The sequence below is a fragment of the Athene noctua genome, chromosome 15 (assembly GCF_965140245.1).
Source record: "Athene noctua chromosome 15, bAthNoc1.hap1.1, whole genome shotgun sequence".
Classification (NCBI taxonomy): Eukaryota; Metazoa; Chordata; class Aves; order Strigiformes; family Strigidae; genus Athene; species Athene noctua.
Genome location: NC_134051.1, coordinates 8,726,284 through 8,752,995, shown reverse-complemented (window position 1 = coordinate 8,752,995; position 26,712 = coordinate 8,726,284). Strand labels below are relative to the sequence as shown.

The window sequence follows — 26,712 nt, the reverse complement described above, 5'->3', positions numbered from 1 at the left end:
CTGTGTCCTTGTGGACATCTTGGGTGTTCCTCCAGATCTTACCTACATTTTCCATACTGCAACATTTCAGCACTGCAAGCACCAGCCTTCCGAAATGTGGGGAGCACAGAAGATTGCTTCACATATAGCAAAGTAATCTTTCTAGCACTAATTTTCTGGTTCCTCTACAACATACAGGTCCTGAGGGAAAGCACAGCCCAAAGCTAGCTCTGGATAAAAAGATTAGTTGCTTCTGCATTAAGTTGCTTGTAATGATTCAGCAACTTAAAGCCATCTTTCTACCAACAAGGAGTCTTTGTGGTTCCTCTATAAGCCGATAGTTCAAAGTGACAAATAAAATAAAAGAATCTGACATAAGTCATTACTACCTACAAAGCTGTTGTACATTTGTGAGTACAAATGGGTCAATTGTGCCCAAAACTTGCAGCTTTATTCAGCTGAGAGAATAATCCCATCCTTCTTTCAGAAAAGAAATCTACAATTTTGCCTTCCTTAACAAGCAATTCACCTGAAGCATTAGCAGTTAAACTAGTAAGAGCGAATGCAGTGTCATCCACAGCTCCAAGGTATGACTGTCATTTCCCAAAAGGCACGTGAAATGCACAGAGGGCAACCAGATCTCGTCATCGGGAAAGCAACCACCTATCTCCTATCTGACATCCCTAATATTTCAGACTCCTTTAAAACCAGGCACTTCCAATAAACTCCAGGAGCAATCAATCCTCTGCTCTTCCTGAAAACTGTTGCTGTACAGAGAAAAATAAACTACGGAATATCTTGGCAAACAATTCAGGGTCAGAAATTTTTCTTTTCTAACAATTAGTAGAGAGCCTTTGCATACCTCCTTCAGCAGCTGCTGAGTGCAGAGGGAAGCAGAGAGGGTCACAACCTTAATTCTGGACACAAATTGGCTGCTGGTTCTCCACTTCCGAAAGGGGGAGAGGAGGTTATGGCCACGGAGTAATGAGTGAGATTACACTGCAATCAAGGAAGGGAGATGTGAACTGGAGAGACGTGCTGAAGGCAGGGAAAACATTCCTTAAATTAAATCCCTATTGTTCACCTTGTCTCTGCCTCGGCGGATAATCCACGAGAGTCTGAGCTCCTGCCAGGAGCCAGTGTGAATAATTCCAGAGCAATTTTCTTACCTGGTAGTAATACAGCAGTCTATGCATGCACAAGCTTTCCACTTCGAGTCATACATATGGGCATGTAAATTTTCTGTAATCCCTGGGAATATCCTTTCCTTTCTCCTTTTCCCAGTAAAATCTATCTTGTGGTTTTTCAGGATGAAGGGGTGCAAGCTGCTCTGCTGAGAAATCACAAGCGCTGTACATGACTCCTCAGCACTTTGTGCATCATCAGAGCAAGGTTATTAACAGGACTATGAGGGCAATGAGACTATCATCTGTCTGGAGGATGATGTGTGAAAGCAAGGAAGGCAAATGCAAATTTGCAGAGGAAACATGATCCACTGTGAGGTTTCCTTCTTCTGAGACAGACTGTGAAGAGCTTCACACCTGAAGATAACGTGGTGGTAGTAAAACTCTTTCCAAAGGCTGCAGGACAAGAATGACATGAAGGTGCAGGACTAGTCTCCTCAGTGGACATCTGTTCCAGCTTCCATGTTAACATGTGCTGTATAAAAACAGGAACACAACAACTGGCAACTGGAGCTCTCAACACCAGAGACTGTGTAAGAATTTGGGAAATACCATGTTGGAACTAATGCAACGTGCTTTGAGATCTTCATTCAAAAGACTTCGTGTAAGACTAACAGCATACTCTATACAGTACACCGTGATGCTAAATATATCCATGCCCACTGAGAATTGAAGCAATTTGATTTGAGTTCTATCTTTTAAACCACTATGGATATCAACTCTTGCTTCCTTCTTCTCATTAACACTGCTGTAAAGTGCCTGGCACAAATCTACATCAAATGAATATAATTACAGAGGAAAATACATTGCATTAACTTGTATGTCTGGCCTTCCCTTGCTTTTTCTATCTCACTGCTGTTCTTTCACTCTTTTCTCCTTCCTTTTCTGTATGGCAGTTTCATTTCTATTTTTCTTCACAATTCATCTTCTTTGTCCTTCTTTCAGTCTTTCACCTATTCCTTGTTTCAAGCCCAAAGTTGATTGCTATCCTTTTTTTTTTTTTTTTCAAGTTTGATTGATTTATTCTGCACTTATGTAATACAAAGCAGATAAACTTTAGAACTCCCTGCAGAATACCATAAGCACTGCTACCACCCGTGTAGGTAAGGACAAAAAAAAAAAGTGAAGTTAACGAAGTGCTAAATTAAGTAAGAATCTCTTACATCATACTTTGAAGCCTGCCAAAATCTGACTCTTCAGATGTACTGCAACAGCAATTTTCTAAGACACAGGTCCTTTGCAGGCAAAAAACCTTTAGTGTCAGACAGGGAAAGAAATACAGATTCTCCCAGCTGCCATAGCAGGGACCAGGGGACGAGGTCATCTTTCAAACAACCAGGCCCCAAGTCATCAGACAGTCACTTCTGCATGGCACCCAGAACAATGTGATTCTTCTTGCCTGCTATGGAAAAGAAAGGGAGGGAAGATGAGGGAAGGTATTTACTTTTCATATCTTGTCTGAAACACCTGCAGGACTTCAGGCAAGTGATCTCTGTTGAAATTCATTGTATTGCTCAATCCATCCTTGCTTAATTCATCTCATGAACCTCTTAAATGGTACCCAGGCTATAGGCTGGCTCTCTACAGAGATGGGAATTACATCCCTAATTACAAGATATGGTACTGCCCTAATAATAAGTACTGTGCTCCAGAAGTCCCCACCCAGGGGGACGAGCTTTGACCTCTTTTAACAAAGACTGCAAAATAGTTGATAAGAACATTAAAGCAAGTCACTGCTCCAGAAACCACGCGTTCACTTGCTCTAAGCACTCTGGTGCTGGCTGCAGAAATTAGCTTTTGAGCACATCTTGCTAGTCTGAGCTGGTGATAGCTGTCTGTCTCCCAGCACTGTAACACAGATTTGGGGCAACAGCATACAGAAGCGTAGAAAGTGAACTAGAAGGGCAGACAGTTTTACTTCCACAGTATTCACTTGTCTTACCCCACAATGCCCTAACAGCACCAGGACAAGCTCAGCTCAGCAGGTCCATTCTAGCTGCTGCTGGAGAAAGTAATCTGAATTTTTCATGCCTCTTCAGGACAAGCCTTCATAACCCCTGGAGATGAATGGCTCCTCTACAAAACACAGCCTACCCCAAAAACTGGGCCTTGCTAAGCTATCATTATTGCTCCTCATGTTTCCTCTCAAACAGCACCTCTTTGCCCTAAGAGCACTCTCCCTCCTCACACTGGCAGCAAAAGACTGCAGCAATCTCTAACTAGGGACATGTTTTCTTCTCCAGCACAGATTCGTAGCATTTAACAGCAAACCTTCAATTATCACAGCACATGACCGTAAAACTTGCTCAACTGGAACATTCAGTTATTTCTAACCTTGCTTTCAGTCGTCTTCTTTCTTTTGCCCCCAAAGCCATCTAAAATAGTATTCTCCTGGAACCTCTAGACAGCCTGACTACCACAAAGTTAAACCATCAGTCAAAACGATTAAAATTATATGGAAATATACACATCTCCTTCAACACTGCACTGAGAACATGGCTCCTAATGGGACCTCACTACACATTACTCATAAGGCCAAGACATGTGGCATTTCCCAGAGAACCTGCACATTCACCTTTTTATGCCAGGTGACTTACAAGCAGCAATCAGTCTTCTCCTTTTGAGGCTTTGCCTTCCATACACATAATCTGAGTCCTTAAAATGAACCCCCTGATCTGGATTCCACCTGCTTGGTAGAAAAAAAATTAAAGAGGAAAGTCTTGGAAATATATAGCAACAAGAAACTGGCAGGACAAACTCACACTCCCACTGTGCCAAATTGCAAGTTTAGTAATTCTGTTTTCTTCCCGCTGAGTGGAAGGTGTCATTAGCTGCCATATTTAGAGCCACAGAAAAGGTTCTTGGAGCAATCCCCAGCCCCTCTCTGAACCAGGTGGCCCCTGACCACAGGAGCTCTCTGCAGCTGGGGACCTTCACCTTCATCTTCCTGCAGTCACCACTTCAATTTTAACAGAAAGGAAATAAATGGGGCAAGTGGCATAATATGAAGAGAAACCCTCAGGCTATGTTGTCCTCCTTCAGGCTGAAACTCATCCCTGCATCACGGCCACTTTAAAAACCCTGCGCTGCATAAATCACTCTTGGGTGCTTTTAACTCCAGAATAGCTTTCCTTCTGGGAGAGGATTTCTCCTCTAGGACAGTCTCTGTGGAGCACCCATTGAACCAAATCCTCATTAATTTAATATAAGAATTCAAAGAATCATCCTCTTACTGTGAGCCTTGGAGGGGAGCACAAAGGCCTTGGAAACGTCCTGCAATCATGCACATGTGCACCTGGGCTTGAGACTTGTCTGCTGACAACAATCCTACATGCTTTTGAGAACGTTAGCCCATCTGACCATGAGGAGACATCCTGCTTCTGCAAACGTGCCCACCTGCTGCGAACGCCCACACTGGCTTTGCTGTGTGACAGGGAGGAGGAACAGCAGGGTGCAGTTGTGTTTGCTCAACGGCATTTTGAATAAATAAAGATAAAAATCCATAACCGTAGGTGGTATTCATGATGCATACAATGAGGAGGGTGGGGGAATGCAAGGAATTGCCCCTTTCATGTGGTGACCAAGGATGGGAAGGCCCTGCTCTTTCTAGATTTGTTTGGGATGGTTGAAATGAAGACCACCTGCACTGCCTGAGAATTGGGGAAATCTGTGCAAACATTCATTATTTATAAGGTAGCTGTCCAGAGGCAAATTGCCTGGAATCACTTAAAGGAAGAAATCCCATCTCTCTCTGGCAGTCGCCTGGCACAGGCCTTTTCCACTGACACAAAGAGAGGGAAAAAAATCACTTTCATTTCTAATTAATCTTCTGGTATATAATACTTTTAATTAGAAAAAAAAAAGTCTGCATGCTCTTTGAGAGAGGAAGGAAGGAGCCAAAAGCAAGGCAGAAAGCTCTGGCATCTTGGCTGCAGTTCAGACCTTGTCCTCTTTAAACCTGCCGGGGCAGGTGAACCCTGCAGCCTGCTGCTGCTCCGCTCTCCGCGACATGACCGAGGCCCTGCAACGCTTCAGGGGGCTGCTCTGGGGGTGAGGAGTGGGACTGTGTGTGTACAGACTCGGCTATTTACCCTGGAAAAGAAAATCCAGGCGAAGATAAGCGTGTGTAAGTATCTGAAAGATGCCTCGGACAGAAATGAAGCAGACTGTTGGACAAAGCATGAACAAGACAAGCAGAAAGTCCCAGGGACAAGGAGATCCAACCCATGCATTATTCTCTTCAAAATAATAACCCAAAAAAATGATCATTCCCCAACCCCAAATTTCCTAGCCCTTCTTTCTCCTTCTAATGTCTCTCTTCCCTGCATTCATTATTAATACCACTGGGGGTACAGATTTGCACTTTGGTTTCTGAAAAATTAATTCAATGATTAAAATTTCAGTCCCTGAGTGATGGAAGCAGCTCAAGCAAGCTGGAGATGCCCCTTTGCAGTTTGAAAGCCTTTGGTATGCTGCCCGCTTACCCCCTGCATGGGAAGCCTCCCTGTAAACCTAGCTCAAGGGGGGAAATCTGGTAGAAAATGTGGGTTTAAGTTGACAAAGTTCTGCTTTTGTGGAGAAGCCATTTCAGTTTACTACCCTATCAATGCCCAACCCCAGGTTCTTCCACGGCTCAGTACTCATGGCTTTCTACACGATCCCCTGGGTAAGAGAAAAATCTCCAAATGAATGTAAATATTAATCAACACTGTACATCTATCACTCACTGGCAAGCTGACTGTTGGCTGAGAGACTTTTGGTGTGGCTAATGAAATTTTCTGTGACACTGTGCTTAAAGTGAAAGAATAGCAGAGAAAGGCTCTCAGAGAAAGACACCTTCTCAACTCACAAAAAAATGTCTATTTTCTCATCTGCACCCACGCCTATCAGCACAAAAAGCAAGACCCAAGGAATTTGCAAACTGGTGACGAAAGGGTGCCAGATCACACAGCACCCACCCCTGGGGGACAATTTCACCCCATTCTAGAAAAGCAGAGACCCCCACTGCAAATTCACTATGAGCTCAGGAATGTCCTTTCCTGGGCTGTAGTGGAGCTACCCTTCCTATCACCTCTGCATCAAAGGAAAAAGCAGGCAAAAAGCCTGTGTAATTCTCCACCCTCAGTTCCTGGCACTGTTATATTTATTTATTTTAAAACGAATGTGAGAGAGAAGTCAGCTCTGAGCAGCACATGGAGCTGAGGAGCTCAGAACCCTTCTCCAGATTTAGATAAGAGAAGGAGGAGGAAGGGCTGGATTTAAACCTACGCATACTGATTTCATTCCTAAGGTGCTAAAAAATAGCAAAATAGAACAAACACAAAAAAATAAACTGCCCTTTCCATGACACTTTACTGAGTAAAAACCCAACTAAACCTTAAAGCAGAATTAAGATGGCAAACTCCTCCATCCTTGGGAAGCAGCATCTTTCCACTCACAAATCAGCAACAGGCTGAGAACATGGTGGGAACTCAGGGCAGCACTGGCAGGGTATTCCCCACCAGCCAACGCAGCAGTGTTTGTGCTGCTTGTGGGGATAAGAAAGGGACAAAGAGGAACGGGAAGCGCTGTGAGGAATTCTGCTGAAATCCTCTGCGGGCAGCAAAACAGCAAAGCTCTGAAACTGAGAACTGATTTTCTCTGAAGCAACAGGATTAGTGACAGGCCACGTTGCACTTCGTTGGGGTCATGACAACTACAGGAACACTAAATGCTCACTCAACTCATGGACTCAGACACTGCATTTGCTCCTGAAATATTTTATCAAAGCAAAGTTTCTGAAAACTCTTCCTAAATGATGAGTTTCGGGGAAAAACCTCTTTGCCAGCTCCAGAAGAACATACGGTGTGTATATCACCAGCAAGTGCTACCAGAACAAAAAGCAACACAGAAACCTAATTTTACCACATTCGCTGAAACTTTGCAGAGTGAATGTGCAGAACATTGGTTGCTTGGAAAGCTCGCTGCTTTTCTCCCTTGAGATGTGGCTTTGTGGAGGTTTCAGAATACATGTGCTTTTCAGTATATGTGTGCTTTTATGTGCTGTTCAGCTTGTGAAGTTATTCTGAGCTGAGAGCCTTTAGCACCACAGTCCTGTACCTACAGGACAGACAGTGCATGAGTACACACAGTATTAGCTCCTTGCATGCTTTCATCATATGCCAGCCTTCCCACCTCAGGACAGGTTCATTCATCCTGCTCTTACAGAGTGCAGGCGGTTTTACTGAACCTGTGGCTATTAACTTTCCCCTTCTGAAAAGGCTCCAGAGCAGGGCACATCCCACCTTGCAGCAGTGTTGACTCCAGTCTCGTGACACCAACACACCTGAGAGATGACGTGTTGGGGTGCACAGCCCTGACGCTCCGTGCAGATCAAAGAGGAAATGGAATTGCTGGAACAAGCACTTTGGCACAGCTTCTTGGCTGGACTAAAGGTTTATTCCTGGGATGCTGCCTTCCTGCAGACTAAGGAAAATTAAATTTAGCACTTTGCAAATAAATAGGTTAAGGCTGAAAGGACACTATTTAGGAATTTACTGCTTACAGCAGCCTCAGAGATTATAGATCCATCACCGTCTATTACCTTGCTAGTTACTGCTTCCACTCTGTCTATCTTCCCTACTTACAGAGTGGTCCTTTCATCAGGTCTTTTTCTGTTCCAACTTGAAACTGTCATCACTTTAATGGGATTATATGAAGAAAAACAACTTCGGGCTGCAGCGACTCTGCCAAAAAGCCAAGGACATCTCCTGTGCTTTCACAGGACAACGTGGTGAGATTCTTGCCTGACAGAGACACACACAGATGTCTGACAACCTCCTGGGAAATACAGCAGTGGACAGCTGTTTACACATGTGTCCTAAACCTCTGGGCCTCTGTGCAACTGTCACCTGTGCCCTTTCAACACCCAGGAACACAAGAGCTTTCGCAGAGACCAGCAAACTGACACCTGACTGGTAAAACCTTGCTGCAGATTCATTGTAGCTACACTGCACATGGCATGAGAACTAGTCACTGAATGCACCGACATGATTATAAACTCCCGCCTCATGCTGCATGCACCTCTTCTACTATCTGCTTCTTATAAAAAATCATCTGCAGACAGTCCCCTCTCCAGAGTCAGATACATCCCAGAAATGCAAAGTGACAGCCAGCACATGAAACTCTCTCCAGAGCCTTCCATTAAGACAGACAAACCCTTCAGTTTAACGTTGAAATTTATGTCAGCTCCCCAGAACATGGTTGAGAGAGATCCACTGTTATCAGTTACCTGCTTTAGCTGAAACTGAATACAGATTAGGGACAAATTAAAATTTTCAAGCTTCTGTTTGATATATTCCCTCTAAGATACAGGCAGACAGGCTTGTCTTCTTCTGGAAGCTAATGATGCCATCAAAAGATAATCTTGGGAGTTACCAAAGCTGGAGGTCATCCTCAGCTCTCAAATTCCCTGCTTCCCCCATGGAAGAGAAAGCAGCAGTGTGATTTAAGCTATGGATCCTTGTAAGACAGATTTGACATAAAATACCTTTCTGCACTTCTTCCTCAAAGGATGTTCTCATGCAATTGGCAAATAAGAAAATACATTAAATCCGAAGTCCTAAAATAGGACTAAGTTACCTGCTCTTACCACTAACATTCACAGGGGGCAGAATGAATGTTTTTTGTGTGTGGAGTCAGGATGATTCATGTACTTGTTTGTTTGAAGCAAATGGGAGAACAGGATAGGTTTTTCACCATTTCCATGTGTATGAATAAAGACAGTTGATACTTTATTAAATCCTAACATTAATCTGTACCTACGTTAAGTATTAATTCCTTAAGTATACAGAATGTAAAGAGCTGATCTGCAAAACTGTTGTTCTGTAACACAGGGTAAGGTTTCAGCAGAATCACAGAAGCCAGTCCCGGTAACAAAGCTCTCCAGAAGGATTTTCGGTTTACTGCTGCATTCTGTCATTGCTCCACAGGAACAGCACCATGGTAAGGACACCAGCATTAATAGATTCATACTGCACCACTGACAGGACATGGTGTGATCCTGAGAGCCTGCATGGCACATTGTGCTTAAGACTCCTCAATGCTGTGAAGTGCATCAAATCTTCAAGAAATGCCATGACTGAATGCTTGATGTGCTTCCAGCCCTCTCCAGCAATAACTGCCTCCAAATAGAGGTGGGATGCCTTGGAGCAAAGCAGAAGGTACACTCACAACAGTTATTATTTTTGCTTTCCTACAGCGGTTTCTCAAAAAGAAAATGTAAGAGACCTCTGTTTAGGTAAAGGTCTTAGGGAACACCCAACCACAGCAGAGACTGAGACCCCATGAAGAGCAGCTGCCTAACAAGCTTTGCAATATGGGCTCTTATCTTAAACTGGCAAGCCAGTTTGAGAAAAAGCGTATTAACTGGTTTATGCATCACTAACCTCATGGTTAAGAGCCATGTAGTAATTGAACATTTAGACTTTGAAGTGTGGAAGCAATACAAGGAAGACAGAGGAACGTGTGGCTGTGAGATCCCAGCTCCTGTCTCACCCCTGACGGTGGCCCTTTGACTGCTAAAGGGGACCTGTGACCACGACACCCCATTCTCTGCTCCTTACTATTCCCCCACTACAACCCTCCCCATTCACCTACCAAGCCTTGTGGGAAAGGGCCAACCACCTCATTATCCAAACTCAATTTAGGCTGAAACCATTTAACTCTGAAATGCTAGATGAGGGCACAACACAAGCATTTCTATTCACAATAAATAAAGACAACCTTTACATGAGTCCAGATCCACTCTTCCAGTGGAGATGACAGATGTCCCAAGACTATAGGAGCATGGGAATCTTGTGCTGTTTCCTTATTTGTGAACAGTTTTTTATACACACAAACACACACCCTCTTTCCTCCCTGAAGATTAGAAAATCTTTTGCCCCAGTCAAGCATGGGTAGTAGCTGTAACTCCCAAAGCAAGAGATAAGTCCTAATTATATTTGTATTTAAACAACATGCTGCTTACTCAAGAAAGAGAGGCAGTGGCTGCTGCTCACTCTCGCTGGTGGCTTTGTGCAGGCTGAGCTGTTCTATGACCTGGGACACTCACATGCTGTGCGTGCTTTGCTGGATGTTACCAGCTGCATCTCACCTCAGAGTTGTTTCCTGGAGCTAACTGCTTTTCCTAGAAGACTCACAAACCTGTTCCTGGAACATACAGGGGAAAGGTGAAGGAGTGGTACAAAAGCCATCCTGAAGTCCCTCAGCAATGCTCTGACTGCATGCCCTCTGCACCACCAAACACTCCTCAGTCAGCTAAAAAGAGGCTTCAGGGATGTCCCTGTGGGATCACAAGTGGAGGAAAGGGCCTTGGGGATTGCTAAAGTCCCTGACACCATTTGTCACACATGGATGACATAGAAGATTATGTCTTTACAGTCTTGCGGCAGCTGAACATGGTGGCCTTGGAGCAGACCAACACCATCACAGAGGCCCAAAACTGACCCAAGGTAGGCCTGTCTGCCCCTCATCATGTCCAAAGACAGATGAATAATTGAGACCGTGGAACAACCAGGGAAGAAGTCTGAGGTGCAGGCTAGGCAGAAACTCATGACTTTTCTCCTGCAAAAGGATAAAAACCTCCAGCAATTTCCACTCCTTTTCATGTGCAGCTTTGAACATAACCATACGCAAGCAACCAGCGGGGTTGTGGTTTGCTGACATAGCTCCGCATGTTCTGCAAATTCACAACAGAGCACCCAGGGAAAGCAACAAGCATCCATCAAAAGCTACTTTGCAAAACACTCATTTCATGTGTGTTGCAGTGAGGCCTTGGCATTCCCCATCACCCGGACTTGAAGGCATCACCTTCTCCTTCAGGAGTGCCAATCACAGAGGCTCTAAGTAGAACATCTTTTGAAACTACCAGAGACTCAAATAAATAAATAAATTCAGTAAATTGAAGAGATTTAATGCCAGCTGAAGGTGGTGGGTACCCACAGAAAAGGAAAGGAGTGGCTGTGCCACCCCAGGCCTCCAGGCCCACGCCAGCTGCACCACGCATCCAAGGGACAATTTGCTGCATCCATTCATGTATAACAAAAGCTGGCTGCACGGCTTACATCTCCAACCCATTCATACACAGCTTCCTCACCACAGAACATTTTGAAAAGCTTCTCAAACCCCTGTGGAAGTCCATGAATGGTAATATCCTGTGTCCAGGTGAGAGAGAGAGAGAAAACTAGAAGGTCGAGTGACTTGGCGCAAAACCAAGCAGCAATTTAGCAGCAGAGATGGCAACGAAAATCTGGGAGGGGTTTTGCTTACGTCCCCTCCACTTTATCTGTTATTTAACACCATTTTCGTCGCACGGTGCGTAAACACAGTCCTGTCAGCCCACACAGTCCTTTGTAGGCTGTTCAAATACAGCAGCGGGCAGATGCAGACATCCTTCTCCCTCGAGACCTCCCGCGGGGAGTCCAGGCACAGCCAGCGACAAGAACAACTCTTCTTGAGCAAATTGCAATCATGTGGGTATTGAGAATGTGGTGGGGTGAGGAAAGGAAGGAGAGCCAGGATCTGCTCTGCCTCCCGCTAACTTACGGTGACACAGCGGCAGCTTTTGTGCTGTCTGGGGCGCAGGGCTGTGCTGGGGTGAGCAGGGCTGCCTGGCTCTGCCGTGCAGCACACGGATGGAGGCAGCAGCTGCTGGTTTGGGGCATAGGCAGAGCCAGGGCATGACCTGCCCCATGCATTGTCCCACACCACACATTCCTCCAGGGCTGTGCCTGGATGCTCTGGTTTAATTAATTTCTCAACAGTGACTGTGCTTCATGTTGGGGCATGTGACTCTCCCTAGAAAGCCTGGGCTGTCTCTCCCATTTCACTAAATAAGAGATATTTTAATGAAGGAAAAGGAGGTTTAGTGGAAGATGAACTGCAAACATTAAAAAGGCGTATTCCAGTAATTTAGTTACTTACTGTTATTGCAGAATCACAGAATCATTAGGTTGGAAAAGATCTTTAAGATCATTGAGTCCAACCGTAAACCTAACACTGGCAAACCCACCAGAAGATGTGAAACAGATGCTGAGGTCCTTCAGCTGGGATGGCTGATGTCTGCCGTGTCCTGTTGCCATCAGCAGTACTGACAGCGATGGTGGCTGAAGTCAGGTGCAGAATTTGTGGGAATAACTTGAAAGCTGCCTTTTGTCAATGCTCTGCTTCTTTGCTGAGAGAGAGGAAGTGCAGATGGAGAGGCAGAACTCATGTCACCACAAGCAGGATGATGCCCAGAGGGAAACCTGAAGATACAGCACTGGCACTGCCGTGCCCTTGGGGTGTGAAGGGAAGGGGAATCGCAAAAGCAACTTGGTGGCCAACAGCTGATGTGGTTACAAAGCAGACAGGGAGTTGCATCTGAATCTCAGATGGCATCTGTGAGCCAACCTCATGTTCCTTGCCCAAAAACAGGCCCACTTTTTTGAAGTGATGGGTTATGTTATCTGCCTCACAGTGTAACACATCACTCATTCCAACAGAGAGGATGCACCCATCAGCAAGACAAATCTCTGACCTTTCAGAGAGCCTCACACGTACCGTCCTCCCACTAGTCAGGAAAGACTCAGTCACTGGAATAATTCTCCAACATCATCAGCATTAATTACCTGCATGGCTGGGCCTACCCTGGCAGACTTGCAGGCATGGCAGGGAAGGGGAGCAAGTGGTGCCAACATGCTGGAAACGAATATTGCGCCAGACCGACAGGTAACAGGGGAGTGTATTCCCGAGCCCAAAGCTGCTCTGTGTTCCCCATCAGCACAGTCTATTTATCCTCACAACAGACTAGTGACATTGGCAGGAGCATCATCCACCTCGTACAGATGGGAAACAGAGGCAGAGAAAGAATGTTAACTTTGCTCAGCTGGAACGAGGCTTCAGCCCAGACTCCTGAAGTCTTGGAGCAGCATCTTTTTGCTCAGAAATTCTGCAGTAAAAAGAAAACCTGCTGTTAGATCTCTCCACTATCCCTGAGGTGACTGGTTTCACTTGAAAAAAAAAAAAAAAAGAAAAAAGGGAAAAAAAACACCCCTACCCTGCCCTAGGGGATAGCCAGTTGTTTAGGGAAGCACATGCAGTAAGAGAGAAACTGCGTTGGGAGGTAAAAAAAGCACGAGAAAGAGCAGAATAAGATGAACACAGTAGTTAGGTCCTAACATGAAACAGGCTGCTACAATATCTGAAAGAAAATGATGCATAGGCAATTTAAACACAGGATTTGATGCTGTAACAACACAGATTGCTCAACAGCTCCCGTTTTAGAGCTGCTGATTAGTGCAAGCCGAGAGGGGTCCTTGCTGACCCTTCTAGGAATGCCAGTGCAATCGTCTGGCAGGAAGGCATCACGCTCACACAGTGACGGCAGGTGCTCCCAGAGCTGAGCAGAAATCAAGTCTCCAACAACCACACAGGCAAATTGAAAACAAAATATAAAAATAAAATAACTAGTAATTAATAAGAATAAGGAGTTAACAGAGGCCTACGCTCTCTAATCAATCTCTTGCTGCCTGGCCTGTTCCACCGATGAGCCCCATTGTTATTTTTGATTGTGTGTGCAAGAGCGCGAGACGACTGCTGGAAGAATAGCACTCCATCAAAATTGTGATTTCTTTCTCCCCTTGAGACTCATCAAGGGTGAGGAGGAGGAGAGGGGAGAAGATAGAGATGCAAGAAGAAACAAACAGCTAGAACATACTTCTCAGAGATACTCTAGTTTGTTCAAGGAGGAAATAACTGAAACTGCAGGTATGCTGAGCATGGGGACCTCAGATTCAGAGCTCCCAACAGTGCTGTCAGCTTCAAGACCAAACAAGAGCACTCAGGTGAGTAAAAGTAATCTCTGTATTAACCATCCTCCTTATTCTGAGATGTGCATTGTTCATCAGTGTGGCCCAGCCAAACTGATGCTCAGGCTGCTCTGGGATCTCAGCAGACTGCACGTTTGAACACACAAGTTTTGTCTCTCCCTTTCAGCCAGCAGTTTGTCAACATCACTTTGTGTTTGAAAAATAGCTTCTGAGTTCTTTCTTATTCAATCCGGCCTCATTTCCTTCTGCAAGAAAAGGGAATTAAGCTATTACTTCTTGTGCACATAGCTGCTCTATTGCATTTTACACACCTTGTCAATACAGGGGGAACAGAACAGCAGGGTACACAAGTGGTGGGGCAAGCAAAGGAAGGCTGGGAAGGTAAAGGTGGTGTCTGCCCTTCCACTGCACCCTTCTTTGTATGGAGTCTTTGTCACCCCTCTGTGTTCTGCCTCTGCACCCACAGTGAACCACATCAGGAGCACTTTTCAGATCACCTCGAAGTTTGATAGTGACAGTTCTGTAGAATCACAGAATTGTTTGGGTTGGAAGGGACCCTAAAGATCATCTAGTTCCAACCCCCCTGCCATGGCCAGGGACACTTTCCACTAGCCCAGGTTGCCCAAAGCCCCGTCCAACCTGGCCCTGAACCCTTCTAGGAAAGGGGCAGCCACAGCTTCTCTGGGCAACCTGTGCCAGGGCCTCACCACCCTCACAGGGAAGAATTTCTTCCCTATATCTAATGTAAATAAACCCTCTTTCTGTTTATAGCTGTTACCCCTCATACTATCCCTACATCCCCTGAACAAGAGTCCCTCCCCCCTTTCCTGTAGCCCCTTTAAGTCATGGGAGGCCGCTCTAAGGTCTCCCTGGAGCCTTCTCTTCTCTGGACTGAACCCCGCCAACTCTCTCAGCCTGTCCTCACAGGGGAGGTGCTCCAGCCCCCAAGCATCTTCGTGGCCTCCTCTGAACCCACTCAAGCAGGTCCATGTCCTTCTGATGTTGGTGCCCCCAGAGCTGGACACAGCACTGTGGGGACGTGTGTGCACTCATGAAAGCGGAGCAGAGGGGCAGAATCCCCTCCCTCACCCTGCTGGCCACACTGCTCTGGATGCAGCTGCTATCAAGAAAGTGACCAGCACCACACTCGTGCTGCAACAGTGGAAATAATTTACCTGAAGCAGAGTAAATAATCAAGCAGAGATTTCTCTCTCTGAACACTGTTCTTGCTTCACATTCTCAAGTATTTCCAGAGGATGGAGTTGAACACGGCCAGGTACAGCAACAGCAAAAGCATATGTAGACACAACCCAAAAACTAAGCAGCATGCATGGGAATTTTCTTCCTAAGCTCTGTAGTAAAATGTTGCCTTTATACCCCAAAGCAGAGAGCTCTGCACATCCCTGCTTAAGGTAAGTGTAAAAATTAAATGTAAAACTAGGCATTATTATTTGTCCACAAAATTATCTTACCATTTTAGAAAAAGGTACTAAGTTTCTGCTCTCAGCAGTACCTTGAAGTCATAGGGTCTATAAAATAAAAATATGTCCGCTCTCTTCTTTTTAAATTAATTGGCTTCAAATGCTTTGACTGGGACTGTATCTTTAGTCACACAAAAAGCCCGTGATTTAATTTCTCTACACTGTTTGTTCATTTGTACAAGTGTCTCCAAATCATCTCCTCTTCAAATTTGACCAGTCTTTCTGTTTACCAAAAGATGTTCTTTGTCTGAAACAACTGTCATTGCCTTTCTAAAGGCCTCATTTCCTCACTCTCATTCAGGATCTAGCCAAAGACAAGGGTAAACAGTGTGAGGCACACACGGCCAAGCAACAACATCCTGATTTGCCACCGCTTAATTCCAAGTTGGCTAGGCTGATTTTGGGGCTCCCCAGCACTGTTTGTTTGTTTTAATAGATATCTTTAATGGATTGTTACAAAGTGAGTCAATGCAGTTCTTGGCTTTGTAACGGGTGGGCTGGCCTAGACACACCAGTCAAGCATTAAGCAGAACACAAAGTCTGTGTCATGGCCTAACACATCTGACGTACCAGCAATGGGAACAGAATATGAAACTGTCAAGTGCCCCAATAACTATAATGCATTACAGACCACAAAAAAAAATCAACAGAAACTAAACTCCTGGTGAGGAATCAGTAACACCACTTTCCACAGCATTTAATTAAAAGAATAAAAAAAGAGCAAACAAGCGAGAGTGAGCTGTGAAATCTGAGACGTGCCTCGCTGCCTACACACTCACACACAGAGGGTCTGAAAAATCACCAGAACATCCTTCAAGTTGATGAGCTCATGTGTTGCATCGATAGGGATCACCAATAAATGCTGATGTGGTTTCACTGTAATTCAGTGCTCATTTATAGATGCAGTCATTTATATTCACAGCATGGCACTGTGATTAACCCTTTCATTGAAGCTGCAATTCCAATTAATGTGAATTGGCTGGACTCATACAGCATGTAGATAATAAGCTCTATTGCAGCGACAGCATACCTTGGTCAGGAAAACCAAGCACATCTTTCATCTTCATTTAGCTTTGAAGGGGTTACATTACAGGAGCTCCTATTGCATCCCTGCTATTGAAGCCTCACTGAAAATTAAATGCCACCAGCAGCGCTACTGAAATATGCTCTAAAGTTTACAGGCAAACTACAGAAGCTTGTAAAGTGCCAGGGGACTTCTCTGGTTTAATTATATAGACCCTGTTCCATAAATTGCTTGAATGGAATAAATACAAACAGCATTTCCTGCTTTGTGACTTCTTTGGGTTAATGAAATGCACACAAACACCCACAGTCTGCTATGGCTCAGAAATTCCACAGCATAAACACACAACCTCACTGGAAGCCGTAGTCAGGATTCAAGCCTTGGTACGTACATACATGAGAATCAGCTGCCTGGACTCAGCAAGGAAATAATTTGTTGTTTATATTCTATTGCTATTCTAAGCTGCAGACAGTGGGAATTGTCTGTGATTTACTGAACAGGGAGAAAGAATCTGAGAATTTGTTGTTCAGGCTCTAATTAGCAAATCCGCTTCTATCTGAAGAGGTGGGTGAGGTATGAGAGGCTGAGGAATCCCATGAATCAGTAAGCAACCCACCCTTAGCTCTGGGAAATGTGAGATCTGCTGGTGACACCTCCATCCTCTGGACATGCTTGGGAATAAATACTTGAAAGAAGAAGAGAAAGCTAGAAGATTGTTTAGGGAGAGGAATCTGTACTTTATCATTTGCTCTCCTGCATGTAAATTATTTTTATTGCCATGACATGAAGGAGAGTTTTATGCCACTGGAGATAAACTACTGAGATGCTAGCCAGTTCTTGTTCATTTGGCCAGTAAGCGATTTTCTCACACTTTCTGAATTTTTTCCAAGCATGCCATCTCTCCTATGATGCAAAAAGAACTGCTAGTTGTACTGTCTAGCCATGGCATCCAACAGACATCTCCAGGAGTCTGCTGAAGTTTCATTCACTAAACATTTAACACTACAGGTGTGAGCACAGGCTTCTGGAGGTGTTAGAGGTAACAGCATTACACCATCTCAACAGAGACCTGTTTTCAGGATTCAAGGACAACATCTTAAAAAACCAACAGTTATTCTCCTCCCTGGACACTGAGCTTTCCTTTCTTGCTGCTATTCATCTCAGTTAGTTCTGAACCCTGATAAGGCCAAGTAACACAAATGTTTTGGGGATATTTTCCTACTTTTACTAAGGATCCTAGGTGCTGTCTTATACTTACCCTCACTTGCTTTATTTGTTGGTTGTTTTGGGGGTTTTTTTGAGGCTCTGAAGTTTCAGAACAGGAAAACATTTGTTCTGATATGTAAAGAAACAATACTGCAGCAATCCACATGTGGCACACAGCTGTAAGTCTGCAGAAACAGAACTTCTTCTGTTCCTACTTGTAGAGTTCCCTCCTGTACCAAACACCTCCAAAACCCTCATCCTTCTTATAAATGAGAGACCCTCATTTCCTCATCTCCTACCCTGGGGGCATCAGTGTGAAGCAGGTATGATTTTAAGTGCCAGTTGTGTTTGCCACTGAGAAGGAGAAAGTTCTCCCACTGACCTGTAAACTTGAGCTGTTGACACCCAAACCAACATAAAGATGGAACTTAACAGCTTGGTGACTCTAATGTCACACCTTGGCTCTCTAATGCACCAGCCCAGCTGTGCTAGCTGGAAGGTAGAAGAAAAACAGCACCTATCAAGCCACAACCCAACCTCAGACCACCTATCCAGAACAACAAAGGTATCCGACTGACAGAAGACACACTGTTACTGCTACTCATCTGTGCTGTTCATAGAAATGGCACTTCACACACGCAAGGAACAGTTGCTTGATTTACAATATTCCGATTTACATAAAGCCAAAACTATGGCATGCAGACAAGCCAGACGATAGCAAAGACAGTAAGGACATATATCTCGTAGTGAAGTAAGGATGAAACCTTGATGGTTACATAAGGTTTTATTGCCAAGGCATATATAACTGATAATATAAAAAGGTGAAGTGCAAGGCCAGATGCCTTAGGTATTATGCATATATAGTCTCTTCTCTTTTCTTCTGACTTTGATATATAAGTGGGAGACCAGATGTCAAATGTTCTAAGGTAATTTTTAAAAAGAAGAAAGGATCTTTACTTCCCTCATAAGGAACACCCTGTCGCATAGTAGAGGGGCAGTGATTTTTGCGTCTAATCACTGATAAAGAGCAAATACATTCTGGCATGCTGAAAACCACAAACCCAAAGAAACAGATGCAGTAAGGGGTGCGCAGACCTACCTTAAAAAGCAGGCAGTCCCCTTGGTGCTCAGCGTAAATGGAGGTGAGTCGATACTGGTTCTCAGTTGTGATGTCGATCTGGTACCCCGTTAGCGTGTAGCACACCTTGCGAAACTCCTGGATCTTAGTCTGGAAAACTTCTTTTAAACGCTGGTTTTTCAATTCTGCACTTTCCACTTGCTTCTTCAGCTCTGTGTAAGGGAAGAAAATGGGTACTTTGTTACACGTCATCAGCACAGAGCCCTTGCGCTGTATTTACAGTGCTAGCCAAACTAAGTGAACGGAAAAGGTTAATTAAATTTTTTAAAAGTGAATTAAGCAGACAGAGTAAAGGAACAGGCAAGCTAGATTCCTCTCCTCCTGGCCCCAGCAGACCAAAAGATAATAAACTGGGGAACAAGGAAAACAGACGTGTCTTGGTGGGATGGATTTTTCTTTTGCTCAGCCAGCCTTTTAACAACGTACTACAAAATTCAAAGCTATAGCATCCATTTCCCCACATGCACACATCTTATTTTCTACACGGAACCCAAGAGAAGGGTGTTATGCTACACGAAGCAAGAAAGTGGAGAAATGGTAAGAAAGACGCCTCCGTATGCTTGCATGAGGAAAAAGCTGCCTATAAGGGAAATCTCCTCCAATGTACTCTTCATTTGACTGTAAGTGCTTTGATCTCAAGTTGACGCACTGCTTAGAAATCCCTTAAGATTTGGGAAGGGACTTTTACTATGATAAAAAGCCTGAAGAGTACCACTGCCTCTTTGCATTTGCTACCTTAACTGGACTAGTCCCTAAAAGAGAGGTCCTGTGAGACTGCCTGCCACTCACCCTGTGTTTTATTGCTACGAAGGGAGCTGCCAGTACTGTGAATCCTTCAAGAGGATACACAACAATTACCATGAATCTTTCACCCAAGGTGCCTTCTGAGTAATTAAACCTCAATTTATCCCCCCATTAATTATAGAGATTGGCTTTACTTTAATATACAGTAGAGATGTCTCCCAAGTCAGCCTGTTTTATCAACACTGCAGTCCAGGGTTAGTAAAAAAACCTGACTCTTTCTAACAGCAAACAAAAAGACTTCCTCACTCAGATACCTTTGTCATTCTGAGGTTGAAGGCTTTGACTGTGCTGTGATCAGAGACATAATTGCAGCACATGCAGGCCATACGCCTTTATTTTAGCTAGCTCAGGAGCTGGCAGTAGGATATCAGAAACTTCAGTGTAAGGTGACTGCTTCAGTACGAAGGAAGGGTTTTGGCTGGGCTTATGCAGCCTATGTTAAAGCATTATTGTTTCTCAAGTGACCTGGAAAAATTTTTGCTTGAGTATTTGCCGACAAGTGTTTCCATCGGCCTCCTGAGTGTAGTGCAGACAGAACATAGGATGGTAACTGCAAGGCCCTGGACTTGCCTGTGATTCACCTCTGGGCAGCTGCACGTGCAGCAGGAGAATGTGAGTCTCCTCTTATGTTCTGTACTGCTCTAGTTAGGCGCTCCGGGTGGGACAAAAGGATAATTCAATGTGTTAAGTTAAAGTGCCTTAAATGCCACTGAGAATGCCCCTGCTCAGAAGTACTTTGGCCTTAATCCAATTGAGCTTAATCCCCAGGCAAGGACAGGAACTCTTTAATGGTTAAAGAGAACTACATGTCCCTTTACTTCTGAGTGAGAGCATCCACGCAGGGAGAGTTAATGCTGGCCAACTCCTCACCTTTGGTTAATTCAGCTCCACCTTCCTGAGCAGCCTGTGGAGATGATGTATGAGTTAAGTATTTCCTTTACTCTGTGTCTCTTCCCAGCTGTATCTTGCCTTATCAAGGGGAGCAAGCCAGTCTTGGGGAACATCAGCAGTTTGTTCGTTAAAAACACTGCTATAACAGGAAACTCTCCAATTTCTGAGGGATGTGAGGTAGAGTATCCAAACCCTGCTTACAAGCCCAAAGGGTCACTCATCACTGTGTGATTAACTCAACCCTTCCTTGGATTGTTACAACCTTTTCTTCACCATCTCAGCTGGGTCTGATCTTTGATTAATCAAGTAATCAGCTTCTGAAATCAGGAGGTTAATTGGCAGCTCTGACCTCAATATTCTCAGTCTTCATTCAGCTATGCAACTGTTAAGGACAAAATCCTATATATGAAAGTAAAAATTCAGTGATCACATTGCAGTGGTAAATAACATTTTGTCACTGTCAGAGACACCACTGCCTATAATATAGTGCACATGTCCAACAGCGATATTTTTTTTCCTAATAAATGCAGCCTAGCCTTGGAAAAGTAAATCTGCCTTTTTCTACTGCATCTTGGACACTGCCTTTCCTGGCTTTTGTAACCTTGGAGGTGGATGGCACCCTAATTCATGAACTCCTTGAACAGCTTTCGTTATTCATGAAGAGTTAGCGCCTTTTCCATTGTTTTGTCTCTCAGACTTGGTACCGCTAATGGCCATCATGAGCACCCTTGCACCTGTTGGGTTGCAGCCTCATCACCCACCCAACAGCACTGGCCTAGTTAGACTACAACCATGTGAATCTAGAATAGCACCTAAGTGATGGCAACTGCTTTCCTCCACTACCCTCGGGGTAAAAAAGGAAAAACTGACTACAATCAGTCCTTTATGCAAGAAATCCCGAGTTTTTCAATTTAACTGAAGGACTAGCAAGCCTTCACTCCGGACATCGCGCCCTCGCCTCCTCCCTGCCGTTCCTCCTGGCCCTTTTTCCAGTGCCTGCGGCAGTTTTGGTGTACTACCGCATCAGTTGTCCTGGCTGAAGGAATTCATCTGCATGAAAAAACCTTATCTCCTTGTTAGAGATGCCTTGTGTCAGTCACTGGCACAAGGTGCTGAACTCAGTAACTGCTAATGTAGATGCGGTCGAATGTGCCAGCACCAGCCAAGGACGGGATAAAGCCTTGTCATCCCCTCTGTGGCTCCTTTAGCAATTCCCCAACAGTGTTTCTTTAGCTTGAGGATGGGGCAGAAAAAACCAAGCAGGCACAGAGACATGATAGGAATGCTTAAGTTTGCAACTGCCCCCAGTGAAAAGTCCACTGAACCCTGACCATAAAACAGAGATTGCTCTTCCTTTACGCCCAATTAAATTGCAGTCCTCAACAGTTCAGCTATAAGAACTGCTGATGCCTCCCTCCTGCAGTATATATCCCGTGGAAACAATTCAACTAGGGGCTATTCCCAGATTAACTCAGGACTCTGACTATTCCTCTGCTTTCCGTTGAGGGCTCTGCTGACACAACCAAGAAGCTACATTGTGAGGAGGATTCATGGAAGAGTAACTTGGTAGGAAGGTAACCTGAGACTTGAGGAAAGTAGAATGGCATCCCGCTGCTGAAACAAAGTCATTTGAGACACCCTAGGATATTTTTCACAGCTTCCCATCGCACTTCTGCAGGAATTTCCTGCAGGTTCTGCATCATACCAGCCAGCCCCAGGACAACGTCTCAGACACTTTGGGGTGTCTAAAATGGCACAGGATGCCTATTTTTAGGCACTAGGTACCTATGTAGCCTCTCTGCACCGTGGCTCTGCCCACATACAGCCCTGGCACTGCAGATTCCCTGCACCCAGAGAACAATGCAAGCACCATATGCACTGACTTGGGGACACTAATTAATCTTTCTAATTTCTGCCCCCCCTCAAGTGAAGATGCTAAGCTAAGAGGCAGCTTATGTTTGCAGCTGAATTCAAAGATGTGGTGGTGCTAATTCTTAAGCCTCACCTAATACTGCTAATTCCCGCCAAACTTCTAGCACAGTCAGGAAAAATTGATTTTAAAAGTCATCATTTGTACAGAGTGCAATTCAGCATATTTCAGAGCAATGTTTAAGGCACAGCTGTAGAGGCCACTGAACAGAGGGAGATCCTTTCAGGATGGGTCGAGGTGCAGTAACAGAGCAGGTTTCTGATGACAGCATTACTGTTTCCACCCATTTTATCTACCACCTACAGAACACTAATGTCTTGATCCTTTAAGATCTTTCAAAACATTTTGAGAATTAGGTTTAATTATATCTTTGAAAGACAGCGTTTGAAAACTAGAATCCCTGTATTTAGAGTACCTGTTTGAGTTCCCGTGTTTGATTCTATTACACTTGCACAAAACAGGTGAGAGAAGTTGCAGGTGTGCTCTGCAGAAGCCATGGATGGGGAAAGTCACACCAAAATATCCTTCATCCCAGAGAAGGAACACCAAAGCACCCCTCACTGAAGTGTTAGTGAAACAAGTAAGAACTGAGAAAATAACCATGAGATTTGGCAGGCTGTGCCTTGGTCAGGGATAATGACTGGCTGTTTACTTTGCCTGGAAAAAGAAAATAAAGGAGGAGAACAGAGAGAACAGGAAAATATACAGAAATCGTACTGCCCCATCTGCTTTGTATTCTGGCCATGAGTATGTACAAGAAGTTGCCTGTCCTGAAGAGTTTGATAGGGGAAAAAAAATCCTCACTGAGAAATTTCATTAATCTCTTACAGAATTAATACTGCCAAATGATTAACTTCACCCTAATGATGCTGCTTCTTGAAACACCTTGTATTTTCACACACTTGTATCAACTTTAATGAATAATTCAAAGTATTTTGGATAAATAAATAAAATATGAGTTGGGCTTTTTTGGTCTCATACTGAAAATGTCACTGGTTTTACACTCCTTACATCTGAAAATGTTCACAGCTGCCTGGAAATACCACAGCTTTGGCTCTTGCTCCGAGTTCAGCGAGGTCAATCAATAGCAACAGCAGTCTCTGCACCAAAGAAAACCAAATCCACACTTAACCTTTTCCCCAGGGAAAAAGGGGGAAACAATGTGGCTCTCAGCATGCCAAAAGTGGCATGAAATTGAATGTATCGCTAGTCCTTTCCAGGAAAACACAAATTTGTTCTGCTCATTCTCAAGGATACCACAAACCATGTAGTTGCATCAATTCAGTTGCAATCCCAGCTAATGCATCTTGCTCTCAGAAAGGCCTGAAGTCCTTTCTAACTCTCCATTAAAGGTTACTTTCCCTTAGTAACATGTTTGGGGGTCACTCCAACACACATAGGATAAAGTATTTACACATGAATTCCCATCACTGCTGACCCTGCCAGAATGCCTCAGACAGATGCTACACAGCATCGCTATGGAGGATATTGTATTTTTATCAACTCTGCTCTATTTAAACAACAGACTGCTTAGATTTTGTTTCCAGCCTACAGAAGGGATGCCAGCACCATCATCTTCACGCAAGGTCTGTAATGGGAAGAGGAAACACTATTTTCTCGATTCCAACAAGCAAGGCCATGATTATCCTTATTCTCTCCCACCTACACAAGCTGGTTCTCTCCATTTCTATGTCACTGTGCCTGCTGTGCAATGTCACCCAGCAATCACCCCCACTTGTATCCCCAAATTGTTATTTAATTACACTCTCCTACTGCAGGTCTGTCCTTCCCATCTGACTCTCTGCACCCCTAACGCCGCCCCTTCTGCACATGAAATCCTTCCATTCATTCCCCCATTCAAACCCTGAGCTGAGATTTTCCTCTTCCAGCTTTAGTTTATGAGGAACAGTGTCTGAAAAGAGTTCTGTGATATTCTGTGAAGGACATAGTATAAAAATAAATTGTATCGCATTAAATAAAGGCTAATAGAAGAAGAGCTGAGCATTTTCTGATGTAGGCAAGTTTATGACCATTACTTTTGAGAAATAAAATTCGCTTTGATAGATTTTATAGGTGTGTTTTATGCCCTGGGGGAGTGGGACCACACAACCCGACCGGTGGCAGCAGCCCCACACCACCCTTACTCGACCTTACAGTTTGGCAGACTCAAACTGCTCATTGCAAAACTTGCAATTTGTGACATTACAAGCATGAATTAATACTTTTCTTGAAGGTAAAAAGAGCTTTATATTCAACAGACTGCACTGGCTGTTCAATTTTAAACCTAAGTGGTATTTATTTGATCAGTCAACATTGGTTTATTTTTAAACCGTGTATGTACCATATGGTTCAGTGCATCTCCCAGCCCCCTCCTCTAGTCCCAGCTTGCCCTTCCAGCCGCTCAGGAAAGTTTTCAAAGGCAGCACACCATGAGAAAAGGTCTCCACCACCACGGCCAGCTACAGCTCATGCACTGCCCAAGAACTCTCCACTAAGAACCTTTACTGTATGTTTCTCTTCACTGAAGATTGTTGTCTGAAGCCCCCATTTCAGACAACCCATGTACCTTTACAGGGGTACCATTTCTTGGAAAGAAGTCCATAATTAATTTTTATTAGTGGTGGCAGAGGACACCAGAAGGCTAGGGTGAAAGAAGCAGGACACTGAGGACCATAGAGAAGAAGCTATGGAAGAGGGTGAACTTTGTCTTGTGGTACCTACACACACATACAATATGGATTAGGATTAAGTAAAAGGTTTTCTTTTCTCCTGATAACACCGAGATTACAATACAAGGTTGCAAAACTCACGAGCACACTTGAGGTTGGCCTGTGTACAGGATTCGGCCCCGGCAGATGAACCACCATGGAGCAAAATGCTCCCTCAGGGGATCCCAGCGTGGGCTCTGCTTGGAGCTTTCTCTGCCCTTCTTCTCCTTGTTGGCAAAGCTGTTTTGGAGTGGGGGAAGGCAGGAAACAAGAGGGTTTTTGGAAGCCCAGCTCAGCTCCTCAGCCACCCCTGCAGCGTGTCCATGCTGTTCTCAGAGAAGGCAGTGCAGTGTTGTGTTAAGAGACCCTGGGTAGCTTTAAAATCATTGGCTTAAATGATGTGAACAGCCTGCTTGCAGCAATACAGAACTCAGTGGGGATGGCAACATTCACCCCAGATGCAGGATAAATTAACCTCAGGAGAGCTATTTATTGCCCAAGGTGGACTTCACCAATTAGTATGATATGGCACAAACCATTTGGAAGTTAGGACTGTCACACTGGTCATAAATTGTGAACCAACCAGGAAGACACCTCCCTCCACCTCCCAAATGATGATTAAAGTCTTCTAGCCACATTTCCCTTCCGTACGGCTATTATAGACCAAAAGCACTTCCCAGAACAAAGTGATGTCAGCCAAAGCTGGAGCTAGTCATTAACTTCAGATGCAAAAAATAGCCTCACCTTAAAAATACAAATATACTGTGTCACTTAAGTTTACAGGAAAGTAGTTATTTTCTGCTTCTAGAACAGCCCAGCAAACATCAGGCATAAGTCTTCCAGTCTACCTGTTTCCCAGGTAATCTATTTTGGAGTTATTAAAAAAAAAATGTTACTGGGACTTTTCATGGGCTGTAGTTCAGGGAAGCCTGGTAGGAAGAACAGGGGCATAACTTCTATTGCTTGTCAGAGGAAGGAGAACCACTTCTCCACTAGGCTGTTTCCAAGAAAAAGAGTGGGTCTGAAACTGCTCAAGTATCTAATGTAAGAATTAATCCTAGGGACTATATAATTAACACATATAATATGCATTGTTGATTACATGGGGTGGTCTGCAGAAGCATCTAAGAGATGAATTTATCTCCTGTCTGATCACCTCCCCTGCGCTCTGCCCATTATTTTGTTTCCACTGGCACATCACTATTACTGCTACCCCAAAACACTGGATGCTATTTAAACCTCCAAAACTGCATCCAACATCTGCTATTAAAACAAACACAGAAAAACTGCTCCAGAAATACGTTTGTTCCCTCTCAAAGTGAAGATTGTTTTGCAGGAGTTATAGTCATTCACAATGCAAGGTGGACAATATTCAATCCTGCATTAGAGAGTGCTTTACATTTTATTATCTAATGATGTTCACCGAGACTATGAACAGAAGCTTTTCACCACTGGCAAGAGATGATTTCAAGCCTTCCCAGGAGCAAAGCTGTTTTGTTCTTCCTTTCTATGCTCAAAT

At 44.2% G+C, this 26,712-nt stretch overlaps 1 protein-coding gene across 2 annotated transcripts in view; it reads right to left on the bottom strand.

Annotated features, from left to right (window-relative positions):
• Positions 1-26,712, bottom strand: part of MAD1L1 (mitotic arrest deficient 1 like 1) — a 377,323-nt gene that overhangs the window by 74,935 nt on the left and 275,676 nt on the right. For both annotated transcript variants that reach the window (XM_074918998.1, XM_074918999.1), the window contains one exon: positions 18,822-19,012. In XM_074918998.1, coding sequence (XP_074775099.1) covers positions 18,822-19,012 — 191 coding nt within the window. The remainder of the gene's footprint in view (positions 1-18,821; positions 19,013-26,712) is intronic.